The sequence below is a fragment of the Myxocyprinus asiaticus genome, chromosome 7 (assembly GCF_019703515.2).
Source record: "Myxocyprinus asiaticus isolate MX2 ecotype Aquarium Trade chromosome 7, UBuf_Myxa_2, whole genome shotgun sequence".
Taxonomy (NCBI): Eukaryota; Metazoa; Chordata; class Actinopteri; order Cypriniformes; family Catostomidae; genus Myxocyprinus; species Myxocyprinus asiaticus.
In genome coordinates, this window is record NC_059350.1 from 24,579,763 (window position 1) to 24,602,978 (window position 23,216).

At 36.9% G+C, this 23,216-nt stretch overlaps 1 protein-coding gene across 1 annotated transcript in view; it reads right to left on the reverse strand.

Annotated features, from left to right (window-relative positions):
* slc2a15b (solute carrier family 2 member 15b) overlaps positions 1 to 23,216 on the reverse strand; it is a 32,121-nt gene that overhangs the window by 3,525 nt on the left and 5,380 nt on the right. Inside the window, exons 2-8 of the mRNA XM_051703136.1 lie at positions 16,840 to 16,938; positions 7,387 to 7,547; positions 6,603 to 6,727; positions 4,740 to 4,885; positions 4,448 to 4,580; positions 2,209 to 2,396; positions 1,620 to 1,730 (exon numbers count right to left, since the gene is read on the reverse strand). Of these exons, the coding sequence (XP_051559096.1) occupies positions 1,620 to 1,730; positions 2,209 to 2,396; positions 4,448 to 4,580; positions 4,740 to 4,885; positions 6,603 to 6,727; positions 7,387 to 7,547; positions 16,840 to 16,938 (963 nt within the window). The remainder of the gene's footprint in view (positions 1 to 1,619; positions 1,731 to 2,208; positions 2,397 to 4,447; positions 4,581 to 4,739; positions 4,886 to 6,602; positions 6,728 to 7,386; positions 7,548 to 16,839; positions 16,939 to 23,216) is intronic.

Consider the following 23,216-nt stretch of genomic DNA (forward strand, 5'->3'; position numbering starts at 1 on the left):
AAACAATTCTACGGCACACCACTATCCCACATAACCATCGTCAATAATTTTTCTAAGTTTTCAAGAATTTGTCCATGTCTTCTGTCCGTCTTAGTAGCATGTTTACTTGTAATGTTTGAAATTCGGCTATGCAAAAAATAAATAAATAAATAAATAATCACATAGGTAGGCTACGCTGTGTGAGGTCACAGGTGGCAAGAGCGCTAAATGGGTAATGAAAAAACAACAAATTTGCTTCTTTTCTAATTTGTAGATTTGTTCTTGCAATGCCACAACACATTACAGGGATACAAACTCATAAGGGGTGAAAAAGGTAAGACAATCACTGGTCCACAAAAATTTTTTTCTGGGGATATTTATTTTTTAAAGAATAAGCTAAAAGCACCAGTTCCAGCTATTTTAGTGATTCAAGTTTATTCAAGTTTACAACTGTGCAGAATTAGCTGCAAAATAAAGAGTATTTTGGTGAGGCTTGCTTCTGTTTCACAAATATGTTCAATTTTATTAACTGATTAGTTCAGTGACCCCTTCTGGAAATGTCACTAGGTGGCGACAAATGAGCATCTTATGTGCTACGAGTGAGTCAGTGAATCATTTTGAGTTGTTCATGACCAAAATCTACCAAGAGACTTTATAGTGTTTAAACATTAAAATAACAAAGCAGATCTATAGTCTTCCTTCAGTCTGAGCATTATTTTTCATCCAAAAAGACAACAATAATAGTCTAATAATAGTGAGTTTCAATAACGTCCTTACCTTCTCCTTTATTAAAACTTGCATGGCTACAAATCTACTGACTTCAGTATAAGAATTATAAATACAAAGCAGATCTATGGTATCATTTTCCTACAGTAGCCTATTTAAACTGCTGAGCATGGCTATTATCAGAAAAGACCACAGTAATAGACAAATAATAATAATTTTTAGTTTCAATAATGTTCTTTCATCATTGTAAAGCACATTTCACATGAGTTGAGTCGAGGCATCAACGCTCTGTTCAACGCCAGCGTCAAGCGGCGCATTGCCCTCCACATGACAAGAGTTGCGGAAAGCGTCACAGAGGGGCGATTTTACGAGTTTGCCACGTAAAAAAGCAGGAGGTGTGCACAATAAACATTGAAAACGTATTTGGAAGAGAGAAAAAAAGCTTGCAGTTGCTTTGATAGCAGAAAGTAATAAAAGGACTCGTTTATGTTTAGGTCTAAGCATTTTCTTGGTGAATTTAAATTAGTTCAGCTGGGGTCTCTGATATTCAGAAACGATAAGATAATATTTAATTAAAAGAAATTATGAGACATTCAACGTCTCTTCACAAATTTGGACAGTTTTTAAATATTTCTTGTTGCTCGCACAGTGGTTGGGAAACACTGCCTTAGAGCATTCTTTCAGACCAGTTCATTTTCATTTTGGAGATAATGTAGCAACTCACTTTGAAAGATGTAGTTTACAAACTGCAGCATCAAGAGTAACAGCAATTATAAGTGGGTTGGGGTGCATTCCATTTCAAATTTCAAAATATTAGGTTATGAATCAAATATCAGATAACCTTAAAAAATGATCTGAAATGGATCTGAAACTTCCAAGTCTTTCTGGCTATGTAGCAGTCAATGTGTTCTCACCCCTATGAGTCCAGCGATGACCTCTATGGCTCCAGTGCCCACTGTTGTGTACTGAATCTGATGAGCAGCAATGCCAGCATTCTCGAAGATAGTGTTGGTGTAGAACCAAATCTAGAACAGGATTTCAAAAAACATTATTGCAATTTTAATGGTCATTGTCATCAATGAATGTCATTAATAGTTCACCCAAATATGGAAATTCTGTCTTCATTTACTCATCCTCGCCACCTGCCATATTTGATTTCAGCCCTGTTTATGGACTTTTATTATATGATTTTATTAGAGTGAATAATGACTTTAATTGCATTCTGTTCATCATACAAAGTGATTGTATGCCATCAGAAGTCTTGGCATGTGACGCACAAGTTGCATGTACTACTTTTATGACACTTTTGGGTGCTTTATTAAGCATTAAAGTAATTAGTATTTACTGTCATTGTATTAAACTCTGCCAACAGGACATTTATTAAATTATTTCCTTCTGTGAAAGATAGTCATACAGGTTTGGAACAAAATGAGGGTGAGTACATGATGACAGAATTTTAATTTTTGGGTGAACAATTCTTGTAACTGTTAAAAACACACACACCGCATCAATTCCAGAAAGCTGCATCCCAGCATTAACCACAATGACTGTAACAAGCTGCCAGCGAACGGATGGATCCCTGAAGAGCTGCAGAACAGAGACAGACTCTACTGAGGACAAAGAGCGCTGCTCTTCCTGTATCTCCTCCATCTCAGCCTGGATGTTAGACTTAGCACGGTACCACTTCAGTGCTGTAAAGGGAATCAGTTGCACAAAATTACAGCATTAAAATATCAGAGTATCAGATCATCAGAGAATCATATGTTGGAACACTAGAATCACAGAATCAGTAGTTCTAATGATTTATCTCATTCGTCCGGTCATCCTTCAAGATATGTTTAAAAAATTAGCACCTCAATATTAATGTTAAGCCTCATAATAAAACATTATAGGGGAATTTACTGACTGTGCCTGCTAGTGGACCATTTTCACAGCCTGTGATGATGCATTTCCACCCTATTTAGCAATGTAAATTAATATTTTAATTATGTGGTGAAAATGTATAGCATTAAATTCTTGTTGTTATAGTTATATTACTCTAGCATAATATATATATATATATATATATATATATATATATATATATATATATATATATATATATATATATATATATATATATATATAGTCACCACTGCTGCAATGGGGTTTCAAATACAGCCGCTAAGACAGTGACAATAAACTTGGCATCTTTTTCTCTTCTGACTGCCTTAAAGGTATAGTTCACCCAAAAATAAAATTCTCTCATTATTTACTCACCCTCATGTCATCCCAGATGTGCATGACCTTTTTTCTTCTGCTGAACACAAACAAAGATTTTTAGAAAAATATCTCAGCTCTGTCAGTCCATACAATGCAAGTGAATGGTGGCCAGAACTTTAAGATCCAGAAAGTAAATAAAAGTAGCATAAATGTAATCCATATAACTCCAGTGGTTAAATCCATATCTTCAGAAGCGAAATGATAGGTCTGGGTGAGAAACAGATCAATATTTAAGTCATTTTTACTATAAACATCCACTTTCACTATCACATTCTTCTTCTTTTGTTTTTGGCAATTCACATTCTTTGTGCATATCGCCACCTACTGGGCAGGAAGGAGAATTTATAGTAAAAAAATACTTAAATATTGATCTGTTTCTCACCCACACCTACAGTATCATATTGTTTCTGAAGATATGGATTTAACCACTGGAGTCATATGAATTACTTTTATGCTGCCTTCATCTGCTTTTTGGACCGTCAAAGTTCTGGCCACCATTCACTTGCACTGTATGGACTGACAGAGCTGAGATATTTTTCTAAAAATCTTCATTTGTGTTCAACAGAAGCAAGAAAGTCACACACATCTGGGATGGCATGAGGGGTGAGTAAACGATGAGAGAATTTTCATTTTTGGGTGAACTATCCCTTTAATCGACCGCTCTCTGATTGTTCCTCTTTTGGAAAGTTGTTGAAGCATAATAGTGGATAATTTTTCTTTTGCCATGGTCTCCCATTCACCTCAACAGAAGTTTACCTGCTATTGTTTACTTCCACGTTCCAAACCCAGAAATGTGAAAAGGGTTCAAAGCGTCATTTATTTGCACACTATACTGTCTATATTGTTTTAGCACCTGATTCACTAAAGGATATGTGCAAACAGCACAAACACAATTTGCATGCTAGAATTCCTCATTTAGCTGGCCAGAGTACTAGGTTATGAAAGAAGTGAAAGACTAACATGATCTGGCATACTTTGCTGGGACTGTACAGCATCGCTCCACCACTGCAATCGAAGCACCTAAATACTGCTACTATGCTCTCTACTGATTACTGCCACTGCTACTCTCCTCTAATCCAATCACACATTCTTTTACATAGTTGGCTAATTTTCCTTTTATGTGGTCCTAGTAGCTGCTGTATGACTGCCAGGCCTTTGTAGTATCGGCTAAGAGCTTCTGAATCTCTGAGATCACAGTAAGGACAATAGCAGCCTATGAGAGTCTGGCCACTGATCTCACCACCACAGTCAATCAGTTTTAATGTAATTAAATGAGAGGTAAAAATCCTCTGGCATTCACTGTATTCCTTTTTGATGGAAGATTTTATTTTGAATTTGCATAAAGAACTTTTATACACATGGACTTGGAATTCCCTTATCAGATAGTACTGTAACTGCCACAGAAAAGGTTACAATGAAAATTAGCATTGATATTTCCAAGCGACATTCATTTGTTTTTAGTAGGAAAAAAAGTCTTTACCTGTGATAGTTGCATGAATGTTCCGCTTTTCTATCAACAGGTATCTTGGACTCTCTGGGAACCATGGCAACAACATGAGCTGTATAAATGTAGGCACCACAACTAGAGAGAGGAACAGAGGCCAGTACTCTTCCTGTGTGAGGGCACAAGACGATAAGATGACAAAGCATCCTTACAGAGACAAGCTTGACAACTATGTTGTAAAAAGACTAACAGCAAATATATAAAGGTTCTGTTTAACATGGCTAAACAATTATAGTGGAACACAATATCTGTAATACTCAAGCACTACCTTGCCCAAGATCTCATGGAGCCCCAGAATCTGTGCAATAAACACTCCCAAACAGATGAAGATGCTTGGCATGAGTCCCAGGAAGCCCCGAAGACTCTTTGGAGCAATTTCTCCCAGGTACATGGGCACTACGCTGAGCGATATCCCTACAGCAGCACGAAACAGAGGAGCACATGTCAGTACAGCAGAAAAATGCATTGTGAGACAACATTAGTAATGGTGCTAGAAATCCAAAGAGAAATTTGTTAGACAGGAAGGATTTTTTAAATTTCAATAAAAAGTGACACTAAACTAAAATGGCCATTATAATTCTTTATAATTCCTCAGTTACCATTCACTTTTATTGTATGGAAAAAAGATGCCTTGGAAGTGAATGCTGACTGAGATTAACATCTCCTTTTGTGTTCCACGGAAATAAGAAAGTCATACGTGTATGGGTTTGGAATATAATGAGGGTGAGAAAATTATATTAAATAAATAAATTACAGAATTGTCATTTTTGGCAGAACTATCCCTTTAAAAAGTCATGGAAATTTCTATAGTAAATATAATTTTTTCTACTTATAATCAGCTCAGAAATATTGTATTGGCTAGATATTGCTCTTATATAAATAAACTTGCAAGCCATAGTGATGACCGATTTTTGAGTGAATTGAAGTAAACTGTCACAAAAATTTGAGCTAAAAAAAATAAATAAAAAAAAAATCACAAATGCCTGGAAGGTACTGGAAAATAATTTGTTTGTAAAATTTGAGAGAACTCTATTTGTATGAGCTTCACATCATCAAAGGGTGAAATATCCCTTTAACCCTTTAAACTCTGAGGGTGTTTTTAAAGATTTCTTGTTTCAGTGGCATTCCCTAATATTAAAAGCTTATAACTTTAATAAAAAAAAATAGGGTCAAGTGTTCTGTATCATAAATATATATATATATATATATATATATATATATATATATATATATATATATATATATATATATATTATTATTATTATTATTATTATTATTATTATTATTTTTTGTTATTTTGTTATGATATAGATTATGATAAATTATGATACTCTCAGCCTAAGAAACTGCTGAAAACCACATTTTATTTATTTGTTTTTCCCAAAAATTACTTTTTTTTCTTATAATTTTTCTGATTTGACATTATATATCTCAGGGTGTAAATAAGGTAGCTCCGAAAAACTGCGTCTGTTTTGTTCCCTATCATGACACCTGAAAATAACAACATTTTTGTGTTGATACAACAAAGCAAACAAAAGTTATAGCATTACAAAATAATTTTTCCTAGTGTCCAAAAATGTGTCCAAGTGTCTCTAATGTAATTAGAGTGAACGATCCTCTCTGCCTATATTTGGATGACTTATAACCTCTGGTTGCAGCGATCAGAATCCTAATGGGATTTGTTTAGCATTCCATGACAATGGACAACTTACTCCATTATTTCCGATTAAGTCATCTGATTCAGCAAAGCTAACGTGTTTTTAGCCAGATACCAAATTATGTGCTTTATGTGGATTATTTACTGATCTATATATCCAATTATTTTGTGTATGGGCTCGTTTTAAAGATAATCACCTCCTCTAAGTAATGGTATAAGATATTTTATGTTTTATCTATAAGTGAAAATGTGGCATATAAGCAACACCTGCTAGCAAATTTCAAAACACCTTTTCAGTTTTGGTCATATTGTCTACATACATTGTAAAGTAAAACTTCTAAGCTTTATTTTGTGTTGTTCAAGAATGTAGTTGTTAAAATGTTGATAATTATTTTTTTCTTGGCGGACCCATATGAGTCTTAAGGGCAAGGGTTAAGGGCAAACTGGTCTTCTATATAATATGAAATGAATTACCTGAATGTATCCCTGTAATAAAGCGACCGATGATGATCATCTCTGGAGATCCACATAACCGGCTGAAGCCCATCAGCCCTCCAGCAATAAACACCAGAATTGTGCTGTGCACCAGTGTCCCTTTTCTACAAATTACACACACACACACACACACACACACACACACACACACACACACACACCTTGAGCCTAATATAATGAGACATAATACCAGAAACAATTATTCCTTATTACAGTATCTGTGTTAAAGAGTATATCCTGCAGGTGTTTGTCTCCAAGATTACAGGGATGTTTCTTTTCACTTAATGTTGTAACTAATGAGTGTACAATCAAAAACATTATTAGGTCACACTTTATATTAGGTGGCCTTAACTACTATGTACTAACATTAAATACATACAAGACTATGTTTTTACTGTGTCACAACATGTTGTTCTGCAAAATTCCCACATTTGCTGCTACTGAGGTTAAGGTACGGGTAGATTTAGAAGTATGTGTAGAGTTAGAGTTAGGGTTAGGATTAGGGGTTAGTGTTAGAGTTAGGTTCTGGGGTAAGGGTTGTGTTAGGGGTAAAGTTTACAGTGTAACTACAAATGTAATTAAATGCAAGTACTTTAAATGTGATTACAATGCAACAACATGCATGTATATAATAAGTACACTGTATCAAATGGTTAAGTATATAGTAGTTAAGGCCATCTAATATAAAGTGGGTCCCATTATTAAAATGAACATTACAGAAAATTCACAAGAATTCTCCGAGAAGTTAAGCTGCATACTCTACCTCCCAAATTTGGTAACCTGTATTCCCACTGTGAGAGAGCCCAACAGGCCTCCGATGGCAAATATAGATACAGTGACTGAATACATAAGCGTGAGAGCCTCTTCATCCACTCCTGACCCATAACGCCTCACAATGGTTTGGTTATAAAAGTCCTTTATGTACTATGGGAAGAAGAAGAACAGAAAATATTAGCCTTTGTAGTTCATAAGTAAAATACTGTATATTTCTACTACCTTGTGTGGATGCAGGCACAAATTATCTTTGCATTACCAGTCATGTTAAATTATAATATATTTTAGGCAGCAATATGAGATTCAATTACCTAAAATGTTTTTGTTTCTTCTACCTTGAAGCGCACACTTAATGGAATTACAGAAAGTATGGATTGGACTTCTGTAATTCATCTGATAACATTCGAATTTTATCACAGGGGCTAAAAATTAAATAATGGCCCTTGAGTCATGATGCAAAAAGGTCAGCAGGGACTGCTATTCTCCTTTGAAACTTCAGGGGGAATATTATTTATAGTGAGAGTAACAATGATTGAAGGTGGTAAATACTTGACAAATCCAAAAACGTGTTCCTTTTTGATGAATTAGAAAAAAGGGTTGCATACCTCTTGTTTTAATGTATGAATCCCAAAATGATTATTGTGGGTGATTTTAATATGGCCCCAGATGACAATTTAGATAGATGGCAACCTAAGATAGCAAAAGATGGTGTGTGTAACAAGGTGGTTTTTGTCTTGCAAAAATCTAACCCCAAAACACAGATATATACAGTACATGGCATAATAGTGACTTGTTGATGCAGTCTTGTATAGATTTGTGGTTGATATAGTAGGATATGATATCTTTTGTAGAAAGTGTTGGTATTGATCCTTAAGTTCTTACAGACAGTTCTTACTATTAATACTAATAACAGCATGACTAAAATGAGTAGAAGTGGATGCTGGATTTTAAACAATTCTTCATTATTTTATGATGATTTTAAGAGTGAAGATTTGGGGATGATAAAAAAATTACTTTATGCAGGGTTCAATTACTAACCAATATGGGTTGCATTGGGAACTCATGAAATATAAAGTCAGGAGTTTGGCTATTAAAATGAGTAAATTGATGGCCAAAGAGCAGTCCATCATCCAATACATTTTTGTCTTTAGCGATAAAACAGCTTTAATAAAGGAAGAAGTTCAGTCTCTATTTAAGTTAATAAACTTTAATTTAGAGTTTTATCAATATTTGTATTCTAACTCTGGGATAAATGACGAATTTAGGAACATTTATGACAAGGAGCTTATAATGTTAAAGAAATGGCTGATAATATCAATAAACTTAAGGACAACAAATCTCCTGTTAATGATGAGCTTAACAATGAATTTTATAAGACTTTCCAGGAAGCCCTTTGCTAAAGGAATATTACCTCCTTTTCTCAGACAACTGGTGATTACCTTAATACTCAAGCCAAATTAGGATACTCTGTCACTAGATGGGTGGAGACCCATAACTTTAATAAACAGTGATGCAAAGTTATTTTCACTTATTTTTGCCACAGGTTGAAATTTGGGTTGGATTCTCTTTTTAAACAATCTCAGTCAGGATTCACGAAAGGGAGGCATATATGCAACAATTTTCCTATTATTCCTGATCTAACAGATTACAACCACCTTCTCAGTGATGATAATCTAATCCTTTTTATTGATTTTAAAAAGGCTGTTGACACCGTAGAACACAAGTTTATGTAAAGCATTGGAGTATTTTAAATTTGGAGAGTTTTTTAGAAACACAATGTCAACTCTGTATACAGATTATAGCAGCTCTGCTAAACTGGTTCATGGGTCATCTGGTAGATTTTCTCTTTTGAGGGGTATCAGACAAGGCTCTCCAATTTCACAGTTTTTTTCCCCTCCTGCTTGTCACACAGGTTCTTTCTTGTTTTGTGCATAAGAATTTCTTCCAGGACATTTTTGGGAACAAATTAAAAATGTGTCATTTAGCCGATCACACCACTCTGTTTCTTAGAAATGCTGCAGAGGTTAGTAAGGCAATTTGTACCATAAATACATTTTCAGAATTATCTGGTCTCAAATGAAATATTAGCAAGTGTGAGTTGTTTCTTCCAAAGAGTGCTAATTTTAATTAAATTGAAGGAATCTCTGTAAAGGAGGTTATTACATCAATCTTTATGTCAGTGTGTTAATGGATGATAATAAAGCGCAAAAAATATAATTACAAAAAGAAAGCACGAAAAAGTGCCTCATAGTTTCTGCCAATTATACTTGCATTTAACATAAGTGCAATCAATATGTTTAAATGAACTTGTGCATGTATTTATGCACTTTAACCAGCAAAGTTAAAAAAAACTTTCACCCTAGAACTCCTTGGTTTCACCAGGCTCAAGCATGGGGAGTAAACAAAATATACCATATAGTCCTATCCACTGTACAGGACTGTACATTCACTGACCACTTTATTAGGAACACCTGTACACCTACTTATGCAGAATGGGGAAAAAATGTGATCTCAGTTGTGGCATGATTGTTGGTGCCAGACAGGCTGGTTTGAGTATTTCTGTAACTGCTTATCTCCTGGGATTTTAATGCACAACAGACTCTAGAGTTTCCTCAGAATGGTGCCAAAAAACAAAAAACATCCAGTGATTCTGGATGGAAATGCCTTGTTGATGAGAGAAATCAATGGAGAGTGGCCAGACAGGTTCGAGCTGAGAGAAAAGCTATGGTAACTCAGATAACCACTCTGTACATTTGTAGTGCGCAGAATAGCATCTCAGAATGCACAGCACATCGGACCTTGAGGCGAATGGGCTACAACAGCAGAAGAATAAAGTGCTCAGTGAGTGTATATGCCATTATAATGGAGGCCATTGCCCATCCATTATAATGAAATTAAAACAAGTATGACCGATAAAAATAGATCATGATGGAAATTTTACAACAAGATTGATAGGATAAATATTTTTTCTAGTTCAACCTCTGAATATGATGCATCGCACAAACATCCCTAATAATTTAATCTGAGCACAAATCACCACTAAAATTTGCACATCCATGTTAAAAATGCTAAAGTGACTGTTCAGGCAAACCAGATATAGGCAAATAATCAAAGGCTGCACATGTTATCTCACTAACTTCCATGAACAGCATAACAAAACTAAAACAAAAAAGACTGAATACTTTGCAGTTATTGTAATGTAATACAAACCAATGCATCAACAACTCCTCAAAGAAATGGCCTACAACTCATTGAAATGATGAGCGGTGCACTTTAACTATAATCTAACCAGCAACACATTAGAATAAAATTAACTTTTAAAACTACCAATGAAGTTCACTTTGCAGGTCTGCACTCAAGAGTGATAATGTCAGAGGACCATGTCAGTTTGACATACATATGATCAAAGTTTCTGATTGGCTAAGGGGCAAAGGCAAAGTGCCCCTTAGGCTGTCATTAAATGCTTGTTGCACATGCGCATCACAGTCCCCAGATCTCCCTTGATTAACACAGAGGATGACGGGCTAGCCCCAAGCACAGCAAATGAGAATGATTAAATGGCTTTATTGCAACAGACAGCGGTGTAGCTAGACCCTGGCTGAAAGGCCTGAAGCCCCAGATCTTTTGTTAATAGCCCCAAATATTTTTTTGCTTCTTACAAAAGCAAGAAGGCAGGCTTCAATTCTGGCTTCAAATGTAAATTAATTCCAATCAGTGAGCCCAACTTGCATTAATTGACAGTTCGCACTTTGACTTTTACATGCTGTTCATGCTCAAGTTCATCAGACAAATCGTTACGAATGCCTTGTGTGGGAGCTTTCTATTTTCTCTTACGGGGGTGCAGCTTTGCTGTATCAGAGGCACTGAGGCTTTATTATGCAAGCCTTATTTCTTTTTTTTTTTTTATTTATCCACTTTTCCCCCCAATTTGGAATGCCCAATTCCCACTGCTTAGTAGGACCTCATGGTGGCGCGGTTACTCACCTCAATCCGGGTGGCAGAGGACAAGTGTCAGTTGCCTCCACTTCTGAGACAGTCAATCCATGCATCTTATCACATGGCTCGTTGTGCATGACACCGTGGAGACTCCCAGCATGTGGAGGCTCATGCTACTCTCCACGATCCACACACAACTTACCACGTGCCCCATTGTGCGAACCACTAATCGTGACCACGAGGCAACTGGTTGCTTAGGAGACCTGGCTGGAGTCACTCAGCTCACCCTGGATTCGAACTCGCGACTCCAGGGGTGGTAGTCAGCGTCAATATTCACTGAGCTACCCAGGCCCCCATGCAAGCTTTAATTCTAAATATATAATCTATAAGCCTCATTTCTAATCTTCATTTGTTGTTAACAATCCACACAAGTAGATTTTAATGCATGCGCCAGTCAACTTGTTCAGTTATTTGGGTTTAGTTGGGAGTCGGGACACGGGAATAAAGAATGTTTATTGCAATGGAATTTCCTCAAACGCAACTCAAAATAGCAGCACAGTGAGCTATAAGCCTAAATAGCACAATACATAGGTCTTAAAATTATAAAACTGTCACTACCTGTATATGCACTCTGCCAGTTCTGGTTCACATTTCCATGTCATGTGCGTAAAGTTACACTGCTGCATTTAAATAGCCTTTGTGGTGCCTTGATTTTTAAATGGTTTAAAATCAAATGATTATTGTACTTAAGTCTGCACACCAGTGCAAAAGGGGAAAAAAACACTCTCTTTGAACTTTGCTTTGTTAAAAACAACCTGGAATCATGTTTAATAACAGTCATGAAACCAAACACAGGTGTTTCGAGATGCGTTTATAAAAATGTTACTTTTAATTTTTAACTTTACTCGGTGATCCCACCATGTCGTTTTATTGCCACGTTAAATAAAAAAAAAGATTTCGATAGTTAAGTCGTAATATTTTGCGAATAAATTTTAAACGACAAGACTACAGTTGTAGCATTATGAGATTGAAATCGTTATATTTTGAGAATAAAGTCGTAGCATTATGATATTAAATTTTGTATAAGAATAAAGTCAAAATTATTAGAATAAAGTCTTAGCATTGTGAGAATAAAGTAGTATATTGTGTGAATAAAGTAGAAATATTAGAGAAACAAATCTCAATATTAGGCTAAACAGAGCGTCATTATCACAACGATAGAACGGACCCTGAGCCAGCAGCTTCATTAATGCAAGAGATGGATGTGGAGGATTTAGTTAAATAATACTTTAGGATAGGATTTAGCAATAAAGAAATCCTTGGTCTTTTGGCTCATCAGCACAGAGTTATTAGTATCCAGACTCTGCAGCGGTTATGTAGTAAATGTAATTTATTCAGGAGAAAGAACCAGACAGATTCGAGCAGTCCCGCTCGGCATTGTTCTTGGGTTTTCCTCTCTAAACTATACTGTAACTGAGAGGATGTTACCACATACAATATCTTGATATGGACTTATATAATTCACAGCAGTTCCAATTATTTCTCATGCCTCATTTGACAGGTGCCCACATGTTGAAAACTTCTGTACTAATGCACACCTCATTCATGAACAGAGAGCTTGTAAAAACTTCCCACAAACTGAGCTCAGTTGCACAGCCAAGTTATCTCCCTGGTTAGTGGTGTTGTATGTAAAGACCCAGTCCCTCCACTTTGCTGTTGTCCACCACATCACTTTGATGTTACTTTCCTTTTCATTTATTCTCAAAATATTGCGACTTTAATCTCATAATGCTTTGACTTTCTTCTTGTTATTTTTACTTTATTCTCAAAATATTATGGTAAATAAAAATTGCTAATTTAAATTTTTTAATTACTTTGATTTTATTGTTAGTGTTAATTTCTGCACAATGAACGAGTCGACAAGTTGTAATTCTCGCTTTGATCCTCCGCAATTTAAATTAACGTGTTTGATCCGTTTATGGTGTGCCTGACGTTTGCTTATATAAAGTTCTGAAACAGTGTCAGTGTTGTGCTTAATATAATTATTATATGACAGGTAGGGTGGTAATTTTTTAAATCATGGAAGGAAGGATTCGTCTTATTTTTATATTATAATATGGCCTGTGAGCTAAACCCTGGGATTAAACTGAAGTCTAGCGACGCCCCCAGCAGCAGACCGTAATAATTATAGAATTTCTCAAAATAATATATACTGTTGTCTTTTATAATGGACATAAAACAAGTTATAGATGCTGAAAATATATTTATATAAAAATAAATAAATGTATGATTATGCCAAGCATAATCGCCACATCTGGTGGGATGCAGCCCCACCTGCCCCTAATTTAGAGATGCCACTGAGCCAGACTAATGTCATCTTTGCACTGCAAAGGTTGCTCGAAAGCTGCACCTGAACTGTAATTTAGGTGTAATTTAGGTGCATTTACATAGATTATTTAATGCTGCTCAGAGGTGGGTCAGAGCAGACATAATTTAGTCTGGCTTTTATGCGGCATTGTGTCTTTACACAGAATTTTGTGAAGGCACAGAACAGTCTTAACTCGCCCATGTAAAGACACCTTAAATGATGCCACCTTAGTCCCTAGTATTAAAGGCAGTTCTGATGCTGCTTTGGTTCTGTGTAAATGAAATGCAGTATCAGAGCAGCATTAAACTTTGTTATTGTCATGATAAAGCATATATTTCCAAATTTATTTTCATACTCATTTCATATTTCTATAATCAGAATTTTATATTCAAAACATTAATCTCATAACATTATTAAACTGCTGTGTAAATACACATAAATGCCACTTCAGGTGTTGCTTCTGATCCACCATTGCAATGTAAAGATGGCCTTTAATATCATACAGTGGATTTATATAAAAAGAAATAATCTACCTGTGCTTTTTTGTTTAAAAAGGTAGCTTTGGTAGAAAAACTCACTCTCCCTTCTGTTAAAAAAAAAAAAGAGATAAGTTGTCATTATAAAAAACAAAAAATAAACAGTAGATGAACACTGGAATGATGAAACCCAGTCAGGGAATAGAGGCAATCTGACACATACTGAAGTGGGTTCAGAGAGCTGTAGTGCACAGCAGGAGTTTTGGCACTCGGGCGGAGAAGAGGTGAAGTCCGAGAGCGGTGGGGAGTAGTTTACTGGCTTGAACGTAATCCAGGTAAAACCAAGAAAAAACAACTGGCAGGGTGAGAAAATGGGCTGAGAAAACACACGGGAACCAGATACAAGATTGACAGGGGCGAGACTGCATAAGCAGAACACACAAAATGATCTGGCAAACACAAGAGGAAAAAAAGCACATTATATAGGATTATATGGGAAGGAAAACACACATGGAACAGGTAACACCAATTAACGCAACGAGGAACAGTCAAAGACTAGATGAGGGGGCTGGTTGACAGAGTTGGAAACCTAGGTCACCAGCAAATCAGACCCAGAGGGCACCCGCGGAGCAGGAAACCATGGGTTCCCTGGCAGAGTAGGAGGCCAAGGCGGCGCCAGCAAAACAGGGAGTGGAGAGGGTCAGAGATCCAAATGAGTTGCAAATAACCCCCAGGGACTGTTTAATCAGGGGGTGGGTAAATGAGTGCTGAAGTAGGGCACTCTATGGCCTTTAAAAGTCCACAAAAAGGATCCTTGCATGTGTCCCTGGTCTGTCCAGATGTTGCAGTATATGATGCAATCCCAAGTTGGCTGCATCATCCACAGACCTGTTTGCTTGATAAGCAAATTGAAGGGGATCTAGAAAGGGTCCAGTGATGTCCTTCAGGTGGGCCAACACCAGTCTCTCAAATGATTTCATAAACACAGACGTCAGAGCGATGGGTCTATAGTCATTAAGTCCTGTGATTTTGGGTTTCTTTGGGACAGGAATGATGACTGAGCGTTTGAAGAAGCATGGGACTTCACAATGCTCCAGTGATCTGTTGAAGATCAGTGTGAAGATGGGGGCCAGCTGGTTAGCATAGGATTTTAGACAAGTGGGTGAAACACCATCTGGGGCCTGTTCTTTCCTTGTCTTTTGTTTTCGGAAGACACCGTACCCTCCTCTTCACAGATCTTAAGTGCAGTTTGAGTAGCAGAAGGGGGGAGGAGGGGGGTTGCAGGAGGTGTTGATGTTTGTGTGAAGTGAAGGTCAGAGCGGGTGTGGGGTGTAAGATTGGGCCTTTCAAATCTACAGTAGAACAGGTCGTCAGCCAGTTGTTGGTCCACAACAGTGTTGGGGGCAGGAGTCTTGTAGTTAGTAAATTGTTTCAGGCCACTCCACACTGATGTAGTATGTTTTTTAAGCGATTTGAATTATGGGGACATTCGAAATGTCCTCATAAACCACATTTATAGCATAATACCCTTGTAATTACCAGTTTGTAACCTAAAAACATTTCCTAGTAAACCACCCAAACCCGCCCACACACACACACACACACACACACACACACACACACTATGTCTAGTCTCTCTCCATTATTCTTTTATTAAGCTGTAGTTTCTGTATGATCATGAATCATTGACTCTGTGGCTGAAAGTGTACCACTTGACATCTTTATTTTGGGTGACACTGTTGACATTTCTCTTGAAATTTAAATGGTCTTCATAAAAATGAAATGTCAGAGGGGACATCACAGGTACAAACCTAACATACCACTAAATAAAAGCATTAATGTGAATTAATTATTGAAATTAATGTGAATCCATATGAAAGTAAAGAAGTGAACACACATTTTAGAGTAATTATACTGCATATACAGTATTTATAGTTTTTTCTTAAATGAAAATTAGTCAGTGTTTCAACACTAAAAAAAAAATTATCTTGAAATCTTTTGTTGTATACAATCAATTTACATTTTCAAAATAGAAATTAATTTCCATTTATGTTGGGACAATTTAAATATTTTCCGTTGGCTATAACCAGATGCACATGTGATAAGTTCTCAGCTTTGACAGCGTCACAAGTAAATATTTTGAATTAATGTCTTAAAATTAGCATGTTATTGCAATATTTGCACTGGTGGTTTTGTGTTTGTGGTCCCTTCAAGTTTTGTGTCATGTGAGTGCATCTCATTTCGTACACTGTATATAAGATTTTAACTGTTGTTTGTAGCCGTCATTATGTTTTGTGTGTTAGATGTTAAGTACCCTGCATGCCTACATCTGCAAGATGTCTTTTCCTATTTCTGAGATGACAAGATCGCAGCTTGTTACACTTGCAATAACAAATGTTTGGCAAAAAGTCAAAAACAGTACAAATTAAGTTTTCTCAGCATAATTAAAATTATGACTTGAGGACACATTTTTTCCTATTTCGTACAGCAAGACTTGATCAAATCCATTCAAATAATTATTTTTTGTTGAAAAAATGTGAAATGTTTTCCTCAATTTTATTAAGTTCATTGAACGTTTTTAGATTTTAAGTGAATTAGTTCTCCACAACAAAGTGTTATGTGAGGTTATGTGAATTAACTTGAATTTGTTGATGTTACTCACCTCTGCAGGAGAATTAACTACAGCCAGGTTATAACCATAGAGCATGGAGCTCCCAAAGGAGGAAAGAAATGCTACTGCTAACAGGGATGAGGTCAGGTGCTGTAGAGACAAGTGATAAACAGTCATGAGTCAATAAACATTTAAAATATAATTCCTTCATAACAAATCTCCATGTTTTTGGATTTGAAACTTTTTAGAAGATATTTGGCTGGTAAATTATATACTAAGTATGGAGGTTCTATCATAAGGAAGCTCTAGATCAGTATGACAGCTCTAGTATGACACCATTCATTCCAGCCTGATGATTTAATACAACAAACAATAATAGGTTATTTTCTGTTGATTAATTCTTCAAATGAGAAAGCCAGATTTAATTTCCTGTATTTTAAAACATTATTCCACATTTTACTGAATGTTGTCCTCAAACAATGTGCAAACTGAAGACTACAAATAAATCAAAATACAAAATCTTGCAATATAAATTCCATATGCTTTTCACGTTATCAAAAAATAATAATAATAATAAATAATAATAATAATAATAATAATAATTCTCCACAATTTTAATGTAGAGGGACAATTTAAACCACTAAATGAACTGATAATAAAACAAACTTCTATAATTCCATTACAGCTACATGTAAAATTTCAGTTAAACATGGTTCAGTTTAGTGGTAAATTTGACATTCAACATATCAACAATATTTTATCATAGCACTCCGTTTGGTTGAGAGGCATTGGCACTCCATAAAGTAAGCCAATACTTTTTATTTTTTTTATTTTTTTGCCTATTTGAAGTAATAATGACTTGTTTTACAAAATGGAAATGGAAACTTGCATGGCTTTGATAAATAATAATATTTACAAATAAGAAAAAATCAGTAAAATGTAAGTTATGAGCTGGGGTTAAACATCTCTCAAGCACATTAAACTCTGGAAGGAATCTGTCAAAGCACCTGACACCCCACACAAAACTATGAGCTTATTAAATGTTTTATATAGTGCTTGGGTTTGGGCTCTTTTCAGATGAAGCTTTGAACCATTTTTAAAATGTCTTTTTCTCATAGAAACATGTTTAAACTACTGTAAAGTGTTAACATTGATGGAGGTTGCAGTGCTAGTGCAAAAATATTCAGCTTATCATAATTAAATTAATTGTTGATTATTTTCATTTAAGTAATATTTAGATTGTATTAATTAGTTGTTGCAGCCCTCTGAAAGTTTAGGCATGTAGCCCATCAAATTTTCAAATGCTTAATTCACGACAACGTGTTTCAATGTATTCATTAAGTAAAAAATGTGCTGCAATTAAAAAAAAATCTATAATATTTCATAATTATATATAAATGATATTAATTTTGCTCAACTATGAAACACATTTGCCCAAATTCCACTACCATGAGTCCAACACATTGTTTCTTTGTTGTAGAATGTGTTGTCTCAGTGGAACACAGTCATGATGTTAGGATACCTCTCCAGCACTCTTAAACAGTTTAGGAGCTGAGACCAAGTTTAACACTTATGAACCTTTATGAATCATACTTATTCTTGAGTCCAGGAATAAGAGTAAAATGACTTCATTCTTAGAATTTTGACACACTTAAGACTAAAATTTTACTCTAAGCGGCTTTATGCATACGGCCCCAGGGCCCGTATTCACAAAGATTTTGATCTTACCACTAGGAGTCTCCAAAGAGTTCCTAGCTAGGAGTTCCCTTTTGTAGGAACTCAAGCTGTGTATGATCGCTATGGGACACTGTGTCACGTGGTCTGAAGCCCTTATACAATCACACCAATTTATTGGCCATTGAGTCAGATTTTCTATTCTTCAGTGCACGAATGGTCTTAGCCCATGTTTGTTTCCAGCGACACACATTGAAGCGAGGATTATTATTTCTCCCTTTTGAGTGGCAAACACTTAAGGACATCGTTTACACAGCGTAAATTTCAGAGCAATTTTATGTGTTTTTTTCCAAACATTACAAAGGGGCGATGAGGATAGCAGCGCTTTTCGAGGCTCACAATTTCTCACCACGAGGCGTTATCCCCACTTGTTCCAGTTCTACAGCCTCCAGATTTGGAGCTTCGTGTACTGGAGCCGTTTGGGATTTCGGCTTTGTGTCTGAAATATAGGAGAGCAAACGGATACCGGAATCCTCCTCGTGTTTGTCGCCCTCTCGCTGAACAAAAATGTGAGTCTCGTTGGACATGCTCTGAAGCCTAGCTCGGCAGCCATTTTCTGACAAACAAAGCATGCGTAAGAAATACCATGCGCATTGTGAGCCGTCACCATTAAAAAACGCTGTATGAGAGAATTCGTCGTTGGAAGGTAAGGAAACAAAATGGGCTCTTTGTCCCTATTGTCATTTTCTGTGTTGTTCTGGGAAAATGCTCATGAATAAGGCAATGGAGGAGTGGTCCTGGCCTCTCTCTCTCTCCCCTCCCCGTTCGAAGCAAACTGCTCACGGCGGAGGGGATCATGCATGGACCAGTGAGCCTGGCCGCAGAACGAGGGGCTGGAATAAGAGAATATTCCCCAACTGAGTGATGATGAACCAACGTGCGATGTGCTTCATCGATGGCATTATTCTTTCGGGATTCTATGAGGAGATGCAAGTTTTTTCACATTTTTTCTTTCGCCCGTTTCGTGGATCAAGCGGGCGTTCTGGCGAGAGAAGAGACTGCTATCTCTGCTTGATTTTTTGATGGCGGCATTGATGTCGCTCTTTTCAGACAGCTGTTGGATTTACACATGATGGTTTTGCAGTCCAACCAAGCGCATCACTTTAAAGAATGCCTTTGAGTTAACATCGGCTCCATTTGAACTTTCCCTCAATTTCCTGCCCACGTCAAGGCGATGAACTTTGTGCCTCCTTCTACTAATTGAGGTTAGCAAATGCTACCCCCCACCCCCCCACCCCCCACATGTATTGCATGAAAAAAAATGTTGAACATTCTAAACTAAATTTTCTATCCGGGTACTACACGTTGTTCCCCCATTATATGCTGGGACCAGGCATTTATTCGACTGTCTGCCCACCTATCGGCTTGGCAGCAGTTGCAGGGAGTTTCGAACTGGGTACTTCAAATGATAGAGCATGGTTATGTCATTCAATTCAGGCAGGCTCCGCCAGAAATTCAATGGGGTTGTTCCGACAGACATTTTTGTTCGTGAAGCCCCATTTTTGATTTGGGACATTTACTCTCTCTTAGAAAAAAGGGCAATAGAGGAGATTCCCCCTTCTCAGAGACAATGCGGCTTTTACAGCCATTAATTTCTGGTCCTGAAAAAAGACGGCGGCTTGCGTCCCATTTTGTATTTGAGACATCTGAATTTCACCTTAATGAAATGTCAAATCAGAATGCTGATGCAGAAACAAATAATGTTACAAGTACAGCCAGGGGACTGTTTTGTGACAATAGATTTGAAGGACGCTTATCTCCATATTCAGATAGTGCCAAAACAGAACAGGCGTTGTCTCAGATTCACTTTTGGGGGCAAAGCGTACCAATTTTGCGTCCTTCCATGTGGACTTGCACTGGCAACACGCACTTTCGCAAAATGCATGGATGCAGCTCTGAAGCCCTTGAGGCTTCAAGGCATCCGTGTTTTGAATTATCTCGACGATTGGTTGGCGTTAGCTCACTCAGAGACTTTGGCTGCCCAACATCGAGATGTTGTTCATGCAGGCGCACATGTCTCCAGTTCATGTTCTGTTATTATGCCAGTGTCTAGCGATGTTCAGACTGGGACATGTTCTCCCTGCGAGAACATTTCACAGGCTTTTGGGGCTCATGATCATGGCATCTGTTGGCATTCCCCTGGGCATGTTGCATGCAAGAACTTTTCAGTGCTGGATGAACTCCACAAAGGGACTTCAACCACTGAAGCATGCACTTCGTCCATTCAGAGTGATAAATGGGTGCTACCGAACTCTGTTGCAATGGAAACGGACCCACCTTCTGATGTTGTGCATTCCGTTGGGACAGGTGTGATGCCACAAAGTGATAATGACAGACGCCTCCTACACGGGTTGGGGCGCTGTACACAAAGGTCATCCAACATATGGAGTCTGGACAGGCCAGTAGCAATACTGGCACATAAACTAGCGGGAGATGCTCACGGCAGTGTTGTAGTCAAGATCACCTAAACCGAGACCAAGTCAAGACCAAGACCAGAGTGTATCGAGACCGAGACAAGACCAAGACTTTGAGGGGTTGAGACCAAGTTGAGACCATGACCAAGGCAGGGCGAGACCGAGTCAAGACCAAGACCAGACCGGTGCGAGTCCCACACTGCATGACACACTTATGATAAAATGTGGAACACGCAAACCATAGGCACTCAAATTGATCTGAAAGTTCCACATTACCATAAAAACACCCATAGAAAACAAATGAAGATTCCTCTTCATTCACCTCTTTTATTGCCATATGTGTGTGTGTGTGTGTGTGTGTGCGTGTGTGTGTATGTATCAGTGTACCATGAGATATGTCTTGATAAAATAATCAAAAGCCTACTGCAGAGGTGAATTTTATGTGTGTGAATTTTCCTTTGCTTTCTATGAGAAAACGAATATAAACAAACACTAAGGAGCTGAAAATAACTTAACCATCTTTATTCAACACTCCTTTTCCAAGTGTTACCATCCACCTAAAACAATAACATTTTTGTGCAAGTATCGCTTCAGGTTTTCTGGATGACTCTTCCTCTAGAAACCATCATTAAGTACAGAATATATCAAACAATTATTCGATACTCAAGTCTTCACTTTTCTCTGTCTTTTCTTAAACAATAGAGTAACTTTCCGAGTTGAATGGAATGCAGCAAGAGGCAGATTGCTAACATTAGCTAGCTAGCTTTGCTAGCATCACTTACACTTAGCTTATCTTTCTTTATGCTTCCTTTCTAAGTGCCGATAAAAGTTTGACGTGGTCCCAGCTGTCTCGGTAAGCATTGCATTGCAGAATTTACATACTCCTTTGTTTTTATCTTTTGGATGCTTTTTTGCAGATGAACACTTTGTGGTTTAGGTCAGTGTTTCCCAACCACTGCACAATTTTTATGATTAAAAAAATCCCATGGCACACCACTATCCCACATAACCATCGTCGATAGTTTTCCTTTTCAAGAACGTCCATGTTTTCTGTCTGTCTTAGTAGCATGAATTATAATGTATGAAATTCGGCTATGCAAAAAATGCTAGTAACATAGGTATGCTGTATAATGAGGTCACAGATGCCAAGAGCGCTAACTGGATAATGAAAAACCAACAAATTTGTCTTATCCAATTTGTAGATTTGTTCTTGCAAATTAATTCTTGCAACGGCACAGCAAATAAATTTTTTTATTATTTATTTATTCACTGTATTTTCCAGAAATAAAGTTGCACCTGACTATAAGTCGCACTGGGTCAAAATCGAGTTGTTGATAGAGAGAAAAAAAAACACATAAGTCGCACTGACAGAGGTTGGATCCAGCAGGCACTAGGACCTGGGAGCAGCCGCCCAGCCTCCATTCACTGGTTCAGATGTCAAATGCACTTTTTAGATTACTTACATTAGATTACAGTACCTCAGAATCTACACATCATATCACTGTGTCACTATTTGGACTTGTTTAAAACAGGAGAATTTGCTTTTAATAATTGTATGTAACAGTTTCTCATAATCTTTGTATGTTTCATGAGAGAAACGCAACATGTGACAGTAAGCCACATCTGTTAATAACAACTGTAATTCTATGCTGTTGTGCACAAATAAACAGCTTTTAGTTTGTGAGTAAAACAATATGCCTGTTGTATTCTCTTTATTTATTCAGTTCACTGACTTTACTACAAGTGTGATGATGAAGCATCATTTTGTGGGCATGTGAGGAGTTGCGTTTGACAACGGACTAGAGTTTGTTAGAACAATAATGTTATGATGGACAAAATATTTAAATTGGTTGCATAAAATACTTTGTAATGGAAAATATACTGAATTGGCAACTTTAAAACTCTTCTACCATCTCTATGCCTTCACTAAAATACCGGAAACAAATTGTATTTGTTTATTTTGAGGAATTAGATCATTTTCCATGGCACACCTGACAATCTTTCACAGCACACTAGTGGGCACAGTGGTTGGGAAACACTGGTTTAGGTAGCCAAATTGTATTATGAAGATTTATCTGACATCTCTTAGACAGCCACAGTTTCTTCTCCTGTCTCCCGCATTCACTTTCTTGGAGTGTTTGTAAGGGGTGCGGGGAGGGGTGATAGCCGTTAACAGAAACAAAAATTTCAAATTAGAAATGAGTCAAGTTATTTCTTGCATTTGAAGCACGAAGTTTTACATCCAATCACAGTAATGATGTTAACAAATAAATCAGACAA